The 12855-nt window shown below is 38.8% G+C and overlaps 1 protein-coding gene across 1 annotated transcript in view; it reads right to left on the bottom strand.

Annotated features, from left to right (window-relative positions):
- The window catches only part of TTC27 (tetratricopeptide repeat domain 27), a 164454-nt gene that overhangs the window by 139269 nt on the left and 12330 nt on the right, over window positions 1–12855 (bottom strand). Inside the window, exon 5 of the mRNA XM_043468286.1 lies at window positions 8636–8738. Within this exon, the coding sequence (XP_043324221.1) occupies window positions 8636–8738 (103 nt within the window). The remainder of the gene's footprint in view (window positions 1–8635; window positions 8739–12855) is intronic.

Here is a 12855-nt window from a genome sequence, read left to right as displayed (position 1 = left end):
ACATCACCATACAACAGCAATTAATTATAAAGAGTAATAACCAAAAACTGGAAGCAATCAAATTTTTATCAACAGACGAAAGAACAAATTATGGTATTTCCATATAATGGTACACTACTTAGCAATTAAAAAGAATGAACTATTGCTATAAGTGACAATATGGATGAATCAAAATAATTCTGCTGAGTCAAAGAAGCCCGGCTAAACACACACACACACAAAAAGTGTGAGACTATATGAAACCACTTCTATAAAATTCAAGGAAATGCAAACTAATATGTAGAACAGAAAGCAGATCAGTGGTGGCCTGAGAGGCTGAAGGAGAGATCAGGAAGGGTGTAAGAGGATGGGATTCCCAAAAAGCACAAGGAAGTTTTGGGGAACAAAGTATATGTTCATTAGCTCAATTTTGATGATGGTTTCACAGGTGTAAATACACGTCCAAACTTTAGAAACTGACATTTTAAGTATGTCAGGTGTACTGTATATCAATTATATCTCAATAAAGCTGTTTCAAAAACAAAAAATGTAAAGAGAAAATGGGTAACTCTAATGAAGAAAACTGACAAATACCATCTTAATCAAGTAACCAAAGTTAGGGTCACCAGTAATGAGACCAACTGAAATCGTGTGCCACCTGGTAGAATGCAATGAGAATAACAGCACAATTCTTGTGATGGACCTGTATTGAAAGACACTAAAGAGGTACGACAACTAAATCTAACACTAGGTTCTAAACTGGATCATGTTGCTATAAAGGATGCTTTGGGCACAACTGGCCAATCTTGAACAGCAGTAATTAGATATTAGTATTTAATCAATGTTAATTTCCTAATATTGGTGGCTGTATTGTGATTGAACAGGAAAATGCCTTTGTAGGAAAACCACCCTAAAATGTGCAGAAGTGATGGGGCATCAATTCAACGACTTATTTTAAATGGTTTCAGAGAAAAAAAGTTCTTTGTACTAGCAACTTTTCTAGAGATTTATGTTTCAAAAAAAATTTAAGTTCAAAATATTAGCAATTAAAGAAAAAAATTAAGAATATATCTTGCCTTTCCTACACAGACTAAATTTTAGGGTTCTCACATAACCCTGGTTGATGAGTTCTTCTTTATGAAAGAATCCTGGGGGAATAAAACAGAATGACCGAATTATAAAATCACTAGGTTAGTACTTACAAATGAACAGACAAATGGCACTTTCAGAGCCAAATGCAGTTACCTAAGTAAAAATGCCAACCGAGTGGAAACCTCATAGGATCCTTGATAGCTGGATGGAGGGTGCCCATCATAAGCTGTGAAGACCAGCGAGGCACACAACCATAGGGAAGTGACAGCCTACGCCACCTCATTTCCTCAAAAAAAATTTTTAAAATCCTCTTCTCCCTGACCTCCATACTTCCCAGCTTGTCTCCAGCTGTCACCCCCTCTGACTTTCCATCCTCCTCCTGCCTCGCACCCCTTTCCAACTTCCCTTCTTCATCCTACAATTCTAATCAGTGTCTACTGAATTATTTCTCATGCTTAGAATCGGGCTAGATCCTACAGCAAAGTTAAGCCCTGTGCTCCCCTAAAAAGAAGATGGAAGAAGTACTAGGAAGAGAAGACACATAATCATTATTCAATATAGAGTAAACTTGATTTGAAACTGGGTGGTACTGGCCATAAATACCATAGAGGGAAAAATCCATAAGGCTGGGATAGTTGAACAAACCTTGTCAGAAGGGTTAGGCCTTGAAAGATGGGTAGAATTTGGCTATAACTCCACCTCTAGATTGTAAGGGTCACAAAAGAAGGGTCCATATGTGTCTTGTTCACTGCTGTTTAAGCCTAGCACTTGTCATAGTTGGTGCTCAATAAATACGCTGCTGCTGCTGCTAAGTCACTTCGGTCATGTCCGACTCTGTGCGACCCCATAGACGGCAGCCCACCAGGCTTCCCCGTCCCTGGGATTCTCCAGGCAAGAACACTGGAGTGGGTTGCCATTTCCTTCTCCAATGCATGAAAGTGAAAAGTGAAAGTGAAGTCGCTCAGTCATGTCCAGTTCTTAGCGACCCCATGGTCTGCAGCCCACCAGGCTCCTCCGTCCATGGGATTTTCCAGGCCAGAGTACTGGAGTGGGGTGCCATTGCCTTCTCTGCAATAAATACCCTAAGAGTGAACAAATATTTAGAAATTCTCTGATGGCTGTCATCAACAAGACAGAATTCCAATTTCCTATTCGCCTAGCTCCTATCAACCTGTTACAACATCACCTGACACATAACTCCTAACACTGTCCAGCCATTCCAAACTATTGGAAATCCCAATACACAAAGATGTCTCAAGTCTCTGTGCTTCTCTTTGCACATATTACACGCCCTTTCCAACTACCTAATGAATTGTTTCTCATTCTTCAAGAATCAGTTCAAGTATTAGCCACTTTGCAAAGCCTTCTCTGGTCTCAAGTTTAGACTAATCATATCCTTTCTTTCACTCCTTCCTCTTTTTTTCTAACTGAAATATAGTTGATGTACAATATTATGTCAGCTTCAAGTGTACTACATAGTGATTTGACATTTGTATAACATTTGTATACATCATGAATGATCACCACGCTAGCCTAATAACCATCTGTCCCCATACAAAATTATTACAATATTGTTGACCACACTCCTTATGCTGCATTAAGCCTCCATGGCTTATTTATTTTATAACTGGAGGTTTGCCCCTCTTAATCCCCTTTATCTATATTGCCCCTCCCACCTTCCTTTCCTCTGGAAACCACCTATTTGTTTTCTGTATCTATGAGTTGGTTTTCACTGTTCTGTTTTGTTTTTTAGATTCCATATGTAAGTGAGATCACACAATTTTTGCCTTTCTCTGATTTATTTCACTTAGCATGATGCCCTAAAGGCCCATCCACATCGTCACGAATAGCAAGGCTTCATTTTTTTTAAAATGGCTGTCATTCCCTTCTTTTTGTGCCCTTTTCTTCTTCTTGAATTTTAGCCTCAATCCCACTGAGTTCACTGATACCCCCAGCAACTACCAGTGACCAGATCACAGTGAAAAATTAAAAATTTTTTTAAATTAAGTATCAAATTACACAGGAAATACAAAGTCAAAAATAAAACTGAGAATAATTAGATTTTCCTAATTTAAAAAAATGACCTGATGAAATTGGTATGTAAAAATAATCATCCAGGGACTTCCCCGATGTCCAGTGGCTGAGACTTACACATTCCTAACGCAGGGGGCCTGTGGTTCAATCCCTGGTCAGGGAACTAGATCCTATATGCCGCAACTAAGACCTGGTGCAGCCAAATAACAGGTAAACAAAACAAACAAACAAAAAATAACAACAATCCAGTACTGCTCTATAAGGAGAAGAAAGGAAGGCCAAGAAAGAACCTATAAGTCAGGTGCAATCCTTAGACTCGAAGTGATAGTGGTAAAACCCTTCAGGAACCACAAGACTGACCACATAGAAGGAAGGATAGACCTACTCTGAAATTCTGTTGCTCAACACCAGTGCTATCCAATAAAACTTTCTGTGATGATATTAAATACAGCTGCACTGTCCAAAATGGTAACCATTTACCATCAAGGTGGCTTCTGAGCCCTTGAAATGGGGCTAGTGAAACTGAGACACTGAATTCTTTACTTCTTTTAATTAGCCACATTAGTGGCTAGTGGCTACTACACCAGACAGCACAGCTCCAGAGAGCAGTTATGGGCAACAGAACAGCATTTTTTAAAATTTACTAAAAGGAAGCACTCTGTAGCAATTATGGATCCCAACAAGAAAGCCCAAAGAAAGAGGAAATAACTTTTTTTGGTCACAATCTTTCAACAGATCCCAGCATTAAAAAGCTGGCCTACAAAGAATCACATTATTTTACACCTGGAAAAGACTCACAGACCATCTTTACGCAGAAAGAAACTCTTGGTTTGGAAATCAGACAAGCTCCCTGAAGTCACACAGGGTGTGAGTGACAGAAGAGAAACTGAAAGTCAGATCTTAAAACTCTAGGTTCTGTTAATTATCTTGATTCTGATAATTTCACAAGTATATATGTATATAAAATACCACCATTCTACACTTTAAATATGAGTCTTACTGTAGGTTAACTACACTCCAGAAACACTGCTAAAACAGGGCGGCAAACAAACCCACCACTACACCTTGCTATGTCAAGTCTTCAGTTCTATCTCAGAGCTGTTGCAAGGAATAAGCTAGTTAATATATTTAAAGACCTAGAACAGTGCTTAGTATGGAGTATGGACTACTGAAATGTGAGCTGCATTATGATTATTAAATATTAGAATTCTGCCCTACTGACCAGTTTGGAGAAAAGTAATGGAGAGAAGAGTAAGCAGGATTTGGAGTCAGAAACTCCAGGTCACAGTTCTGGTTCTTGGACAACCTCTTCGAGTTTCAATTCTCTGGAAAATGAGTTAGCTGGATAAGATAATCTCTAATGGGTCTTTCCAAACTACAGATTTCAGACACTGACTAGGGTAAGAGCTGTAGGAATGGAAAAGAAGGATGGATATGGAACCCTGAGGCAAGAACTGATAAGATTCAAGAACTGGCTAGATACACAGAATGATGAAAAACAGTCAACCATGAACACAAAGTTTTGAGATTTGGATAACTCAAGCTTAAACAAAAAGATGAAATAAATAAATAAATAAAGCATGTTGATTCAAGAGACATATAATTATCATTTTAATAAATCTTTAGGTGCTCCATGGTAATGAATAATCATAATCTTCTGGGTCAAAATGTCAAACCACTATATTTAAAATGCATGCTAAAACCAAAATCTCTTCTCATCAGATTATTTTAATGCTATGTTAAAAATGAAATCCCTATGGATTCATGGATAATCAGATACTTGTGATTAGACTATTAGTATATTTAATGACATTCATTCCAAAGTACCAAAAAAATTTTTTTTAATTTATGCATACATCAGTCACCAATAAACTAATCTCTTGAACAACTCTTTGGATGTGGAGACAATATAAGCCTAGAGTCACAGAGCTGCCAGGAGATGTTACAGTGGAATCTCAGACAAAATATTTTAGCCTGTTTTCTTTGAACAGTGACTTCCTGATAAGCTCATCTTCAAACACCTAAACCTCAACATTATATCTCATGTGCTATATGGAACACGTTTTCAGTATCAGATGCCTCAATAAATGATTGTGTGCCCTTAAGCAGTTCTTCAGAGAATCATGGTTTCCTTAGTATGAGATCCAAAAGAGGACCTCAGAGTGTGCTGAGGAGCAGACTTTTCAAGATTCTAACTCACTCCTTTTATAGATATGATCAGTCCAGCAAAGTTACGCTGACACTCTGATGGGCTCTATTCCACTACACTGTACTGATGTAACGTTCCTGGACAAAAATATAAAGATCACACTTGCTTATATGTCACAGATTGAAAAAAAAAAAATCTTGCCAACTTTTTGATGATTGTTCAAGGACAACATTTCAAATATAATATTCTTCTCTGGATATCAAACAATATTTCAGTTATAACTGAATGCTTGGTCAACATTTGGGTTAAATCCCAGAACATTTTTTAAAATAAAATTGTTTATGAAAATGTTGCAGTTTAAGACCATGTGCAGACTTACTTAGACATAGCCAAAATGGACCAATTTATGACTAGATAAAATGAAAAATGTCACTGATTAGCCTAGAACAGCAACACAAAAAAATTCTTAGTTGTAAGGCAAAGCAAATGATATGCTGAAATATACTGCAGAAAAGAACTGAGACCACTTGGGGAATGAGTCACTTAGAGTCATATTTTCCAGATATCTTAGTTAACCCTTTCTGTTTAGAGAACTACCTCTTAGAATTCTCTCTACAACACATCATATGGTTCTTACCTTTTAATATGGTATAATAAGAAGGTTACTTAGAGTCATATTTTCCAGATATCTTAGTTAACCCTTTCTGTTTAGAGAACTACCTCTTAGAATTCTCTCTACAACACATCATATGGTTCTTACCTTTTAATATGGTATAATAAGAAGGTATTTTTTTTCTTAATAATTAAAGGTCATCATTAAGAACATTACTTACTGAGATGTGGTTAAGGTATAGACATAAATGTAGATTTACATAATATGGGATAAAGGGAAGAGATGTGGCTTTCCCTCTGGCAACTGCATCAAACTTGATTTCCTTTACAATAAGAGAAAGAAATAAAACTCCCAGTGACACCTTGTGTTTTTGTTCATTTACCAGTACTTCATAAAGTATAATGAAGCATATGAAATTGTTTAATATGCTACACAGTATAATGTAATTACCTTTTTACAAAATTAAATAGTGGGCTGAATCCTGACGCCATCTTCTTTCAAATGCTTTCACTATCCTCTGGAAAAATCAACTTTTTTCCCCATTAGAATCAGTAATGTACAACTCGTCCCTGGCTTTCAAAACTTTATCCGATTTCGTGCACTAGAAGTTTATCCCCACTTCTCTTTCTCCCTTGCACTTTGTTTATGGACTGTATCTCACTTCATTTTAAAAATACGAAATGACATGAATGGGGGGAAGACTTAGTCTACACAGTTTTCATTTTGCTAAAAATAGTAAGAGGACAATGATGCCAGTAAATTGAGCATCAGGTCTTAATTTTCTCCAATCCAACTTCATATTTCACTTGAAAGAGAACACTGCGCCTAGGCAACACTATTATGAGAAGATTCAAGATCCCATATGGTATCTGGGTAAGATTAATTTTCTCGTAACTTCTACAATATTTCACTTTTTGAAAAACTGTCATACAGAAGTTAACTCAGATAAAAACTGCTATCGAGATGGAGGACAAATGGAGTTCTACAATGTCTCCTCTGAAAAGTGAATGTAGAAAAGGCTCAACAGGACTTCCCTAGTGGTCCAATGCAGGGGATACAGGTTCAATCCCTGGTTCTGGAGGATTCCACATGCCTTGGGACAACTAAGCCCATGCACCACAACAGAAGTCACTGCAATGAGAAGCCTCCACAACACAACTAGAGAGTAACCCCTGCTTTCATAGTAACAAAGACTCAGTGCAGCCAAAAATAAATTTTAAAAAATTTAAAAAGTAAAGGCTCAATAAATGCTAGCTATCACTATTCAAAATATGCACATTCAAAAATATGCACTAAATATTTATTATTTTCCAGGCATTCTGCTAAGCAGAAACAAGAAAAAATCAGCCCACAAGAACTCACAATCTAGAGAGTTGCTTACAGTCTTGAAAATACAGATGATTCTGTAGCCTAAATTTGCTCATAAAAATCTCTTATAATCCAAATGCATTAAACCATAGACTTTTACAGGAAAAAGAAATACTGTTTTGCAGTTGTTACTTCACTGCATCACTGTACACTTAGTGAAATATCACTGTATAGAAAGGTAAACTCCTTACATTTAATAAAACAATCTGTTACCACATGTTAGGTTTAAATCTCATAGCAAAACAAATATTGTTTTCTATATACAAAGTTCAAGCTCAGAATACATTTCTTTTTACATATACAAGTCAGATTTAATATGCCCTTGGTTGTTCCACAGTCTTACATAACCTAAAATCCTAAACAAATAGAGACTAAGTCCAAGATTTCCTCCTATTTTCAAAATGTTTCCTGAGGACTTTCCTGGTGGCTCAGCAAAGAATCCACCTACCAGTGCAGGAGACGCAGGTTCGATCCCCGATTTGGGAAGATCCCACATGCCGAGGAACAACTAAGCCCGGTGCCGCAACTCCCGAGGCTGTGCCCTAGAGCCCGCCAGCCGCAACTCCTGAAGCCCACAGCCCTAGAGCCTGTGCTCCACGACGAGAGAAGTCACCGCACTGAGAAGCCCGTGCACAGCTACAGAGCAGCCCCCGCTCGCCGCAACTACAAGTCCAAGCAGCAACGGAGACCCTGCAGAGCCATAAACAAATAATGCCTCCCTAAAAAGCCTCAGGGTTACTTGCAACAAAGGCATTTACAGGGGCGTGTGGTTTGTAAGTATTTGGTAAATTTTACATTTCTATTCTAGGCGCATTTCCATATGTACATTATATATTCCAATAAAAATAATGAAAAAACTACAAAAATGTCTCTCTACCCACTGTCATCCTCACTAATTTTCTACCAAATATAATTAATTAAAAAAATGAATTATTTCTTCATGTACTCAGAAGGATATAGGATAAATAATTTCCTGTTCTGCATGTAGTTTGGCACAATTTACTCCAGTTCAAATTAGTTAAGGATTATTTTCTTAATAAAGGGAGTTTACACTTGTTTCTAACAAGATTTCTTACGTTAAGAAACCAAGAAAATATGTAAACACCTTTAGGCAATTTGTAATAAAATCAAGGTGAACTACACAGAATAAGTCACTTGTTTAAGTCTGTATTAATAATATAAATAACACTGATTGACTTTTTAAAAATTCAAAGACAAAAAAGAAATCCTATAATCGGACATCCTAATTATTTGTGATAGTCCAAATCCAGAAGGAGTGGAAAAGCAACCTCAGACAAAAAGTTACCATATGCTGTCAAGCAATAAATGAAAAAGGAAAGTCTTGGGCAAGAAAACAGAACAGAGCTACATGCTCAAAGCAGACAAAATCTGCAGCATACCTTGATCGATGCAGTCTTCAGCAAGAGCAAAAAGCTGAGGTGAGCGCTCCTCAAGCAACTGCTGGTGAATATTCACACATCTCAATGTCCACCATGGCAAGCTCTACAAAAAGGAAATACCAACGTAAGCTGAAATAAAAGGACCCTTTGGGAAAAAGTTTTACATTAACTCAAATCAACTTCTAGAATTTTTTTACATTTGTGAGATTAAATTCACTCTTCAATAAGCTTACCCACCCACGGCTACGTCTTCAGTAATAACATCAAATCCACTGCCATGTCTTCCACGAGAACATCTCTCCTCCATTCACTCAAAGCCAGCTGGGCTTCCCGACGTCATTGTCAACTTCCCATTTCCTCCTTTAAAATGCCTACTGTCATCGCCCGGCTCTGCTACAGCACTCTACCAGCACCATGATCCAACACCCACCTCCTGGGAGGCCGCCCACTAGAACCTCCTGTAGGTGATTCTCCCCCTTGTCTAACTTCCAGCACGTTTCCCACCTCCCTTTGCAAACACACCCCACCATACTCGTGTATGTCATCCTAGCTTTCAGTGCTGTCAGCCAGCTGGCCAACAAGAGGAGGAACCATGTTTCACTCATCCCTGTATCCTCTTTGAAGCAATTCATGCTGTGCACGCTACAAGGTAAGAAATAGCCTGGGTTCAGATTATTCCCCAAACTGGAAGACCTCTGCCACACCCTCTTCCACGAAACCTCTTCTCCCAGAGAAGAGACCAGGGCACACACTGGTCTCTCACTTCCCTGAACTTCCACACTGCCTAGAAGTTAGCACCACACTGGAGAGCTCGTGTTTGTCAAGTGTGTAAGTACCTGGTCCTTGTAGTTTGGAGGGTGGAGACCACGTTTTATACATTGTCTTGACTAATGCACAGGCTCAAAGTTCAGTAACCTTTTCTCAGTCCTCTGGTGCTCAGTCTTACTTTTCAACACATCCTGATTAAACAACAAGCCCATACAGAAGCATACACAGTGAAGATGAAAGTCTCTCTTCTGCTGCCTCAGCACCATCCTCCTTCCCCAGAAAAATCCATGACAAAGGTTTATATTCCTCTAGGCTCTTCCTCTATATATAAATGTCTGTGTGCAAGTAAGTAGTATTAACTATTTTTAACAGGCTCATTAAATTACCAAGTATGACCATGCATTAAATCATCTAAATTAGTTATAACTATGTTACTTTGAATTATACTGCCCAAAGGTATGAAAAATTTTCTTTTTTTTATAGCAATACCTGCTGCTGCTGCTAAGTCGCTTCAGTCATGTCTGACTCTGTGCGACCTCATAGACGTCAGCCCACCAGGCTCCCCCGTCCCCGGGATTCTCCAGGCAAGAACACTGGCGTAGGTTGCCTTTTCCTTCTCCAATGCATGAAAGTGAAAAGTGAAAGGGAAGTCGCTCAGTCGTGTCCGACTCCTAGTGACCCCATGGACTGCAGCCTACAAGACTCCAACGTCCATGGCATTTTCCAGGCAGGAGTACTGGAGTGGGTTGGCACTGCCTTCTCCATAGTAATACCTACTAACTGGAAATCATGCTTAATTACCAAAAGCATTTTCTGTTACTTGAATTTCATTTCTTCATTTGATCAAGGGGTAAAACTGCCTGTTTACCTCCTAAACTGCTACACACAACTGTTGCAACAATGATAAAATCACAAATGAATTTTGACTCTATGACAAAATCTTTTCTAGTTACTAATGCTATTTCCTCAGGCCACGGAAGGAAAGGAAAGGTAGAATTATCTAACAGAAAGAAGTTTCACATCATTTTTAATTTGATTCCCTGACTTGTTGCCTCATTTTCATTCTTTTCCTATCACTAAGCTAATGAAGTCAGTCTATATTCCAATTATCTGTCCTTATCTGCTGTCAGCAGTGAGTGAGTCAGGTCTGGCAACATATTCTTTCCTTTTCTAGACATGGGACTTATGATAGATCTAGTCAAACAGATTGCCCTGTTAAAAAACATATGACTTAAGATGCTCAGCTCTTAAAAATCAGATCTATAAACTAACTTTTTAATCCAAAAATCTTCACATGGGAGAAGGGGGAGTGTGAAACAAGAAAGAAAGCATTATCTATTTTTTTTTTACTAGAAAATAAAAGTGCCTTTTTCTATCTATCAAGAATCACTTAATAGAAAATCTGAGGCATTAATGAAAAAGGAAACTTGAAGTCTTGCTTTAGACAGTTCCCAAATCCTGTCTCCTGACTAGAGCACATATTACTTGTTCTGATTGATAAGTTATACTAGTGAATAATCTTCTAGAAGGTAGGGAGCATGAGGGTACTCAAAAGAAACCCAGTAAATGTTTGCCAACTTAAGTCCATTTTATAAATACAGAAACTGATATTCAGAGTAATTCACAGGCCTAAGGTCACAGAGATGCTAACAGGCCAAGGCAGGCAAACTCCGGTCTGATTCCAAAGCCAAAATTCCTTTTACTCAAACATTAACATATTACTAATAAGAGTCTATGTACTTCACAGACTCAGCTTAGTTCAGTCGCTCAGCCGCGTCCTACTCTTTGTGACCCCATGAACCGCAACACGCCAGGCCTCCCTGTCCATCACCAACTCCCGGAGTCCACCCAAACCCATGTCCATCGAGTCAGTGATGCCATCCAACCATCTCATCCTCTGTTGTCCCCTTCTCCTCCTGCCCTCAATCTTTCCCAGTAACAGGGTCTTTTCCAGTGAGTCAGTTCTCCGCATCAGGTGGCCAAAGTATTGGAGTTTCAGCTTCAACATCAGTCCTTCCAATGAACACACAAGACTGATCTCCTTTACGATGGACTGGTTGGATCTCCTTGCAGTCCAAGGACTCTCAAGAGTCTCCTCCAACACCACAGTTCAAAAGCATCAATTCTTCTGCACTCAGCTTTCTTTATAGTCCAACCTTCACATCCATACACGACCACTGGAAAAACCATAGCCTTGACTAGATGGACATTGGTTGGCAAATCAATGTCTTTGTTTTTTAATATGCTGTCTAGGTTGGTCATAACTTTCCTTCCAAGGAGTAAGTGTCTTTTAATTTCATGGCTGCAATCACCATCTGCAGTGATTTTGGAGCCCAGAAAAATAAAGTCAGCCACTGTTTCCCCATCTATTTGCCACGAAGTGATGGGACCAGATGCCATCATCTTAGTTTTCTGAACGTTGAGCTTTAAGTCAACTTTTTCACTCTCCTCTTTCACTTTCATCAAGAGGCTCTTTAGCTCTTCTTCACTTTCTGCCATAAGGGTGGTGTCATCTGCATATCTGAGGTTATTGATATTTCTCCCGGCCATCTTGATACCAGCCTGTGGTTCCTCCAGCCCAGAGTTTCTCATGATGTATCTGCATATAAGTTAAACAAGCAGGGTGACAATATACAGCCTTGACATACTCCTTTTCCTATTTGGAGCCAGTCTGTTGTTCCATGTCCAGTTCTAACTGTTGCTTCCTGACCTGCATACAGGTTTCTCAAGAGGCAGGTCAAGAGGTCTGGTACATCGATCTCTTTCAGAATTTTCCACAGTTTATTGTGATCCACACAGTCAAAGGCTTTGGCATAGTCAATAAAGCAGAAGTAGATGTTTTTCTGGAACTCTCTTGCTTTCTTGATGATCCAGCAGATGTTGGCAATTTGATCTTGGTTCCTCTGCCTCTTCTAAAACCAGCTTGAACATCTGAAGTTCACAGTTCACGTAATGCTGAAGCCTGGCTTGGAGAATTTTAAGCATCACTTTACTAGCATGTGAGCTGAGTGCAGTTGTGCGGTAGTTTGAGCATTCTTTGGCATTGCCTTTCTTTGGGATTCGAATGAAAACTGACCTTTTCCAGTCCTGTGGCCGCTGCTGAGTTTTCCAAATTTGCTGGCATGTTGAGTGCAGCACTTTCACAGCATCATCTTTTAGGACTTCAAATAGCTCAACTGGAATTCCATCACCTCCACTAGCTTTGTTAATAGTGATGCTTCCTAAGGCCCACTTGACTTCACACTCCAGGATATCTGGCTCTAGGTGAGTGATCACACCATCGTGATTATCTGGGTCGTGAAGATCTTTTTTGTACAGTTCTTCTGTGTATTCTTGCCACCTCTTCTTAATATCTTCTGCTTCTGTTAGGTCCATACCATTTCTGTCCTTTATTGTTCCCATCTTTGCATGAAATGTTCCCTTGGTATCTCTAATTTTCTTTTTTTTTTTTT

The sequence above is a fragment of the Cervus canadensis genome, chromosome 5 (assembly GCF_019320065.1).
Source record: "Cervus canadensis isolate Bull #8, Minnesota chromosome 5, ASM1932006v1, whole genome shotgun sequence".
Taxonomy (NCBI): Eukaryota; Metazoa; Chordata; class Mammalia; order Artiodactyla; family Cervidae; genus Cervus; species Cervus canadensis.
This window is presented reverse-complemented; position numbering and strand designations above follow the sequence as displayed.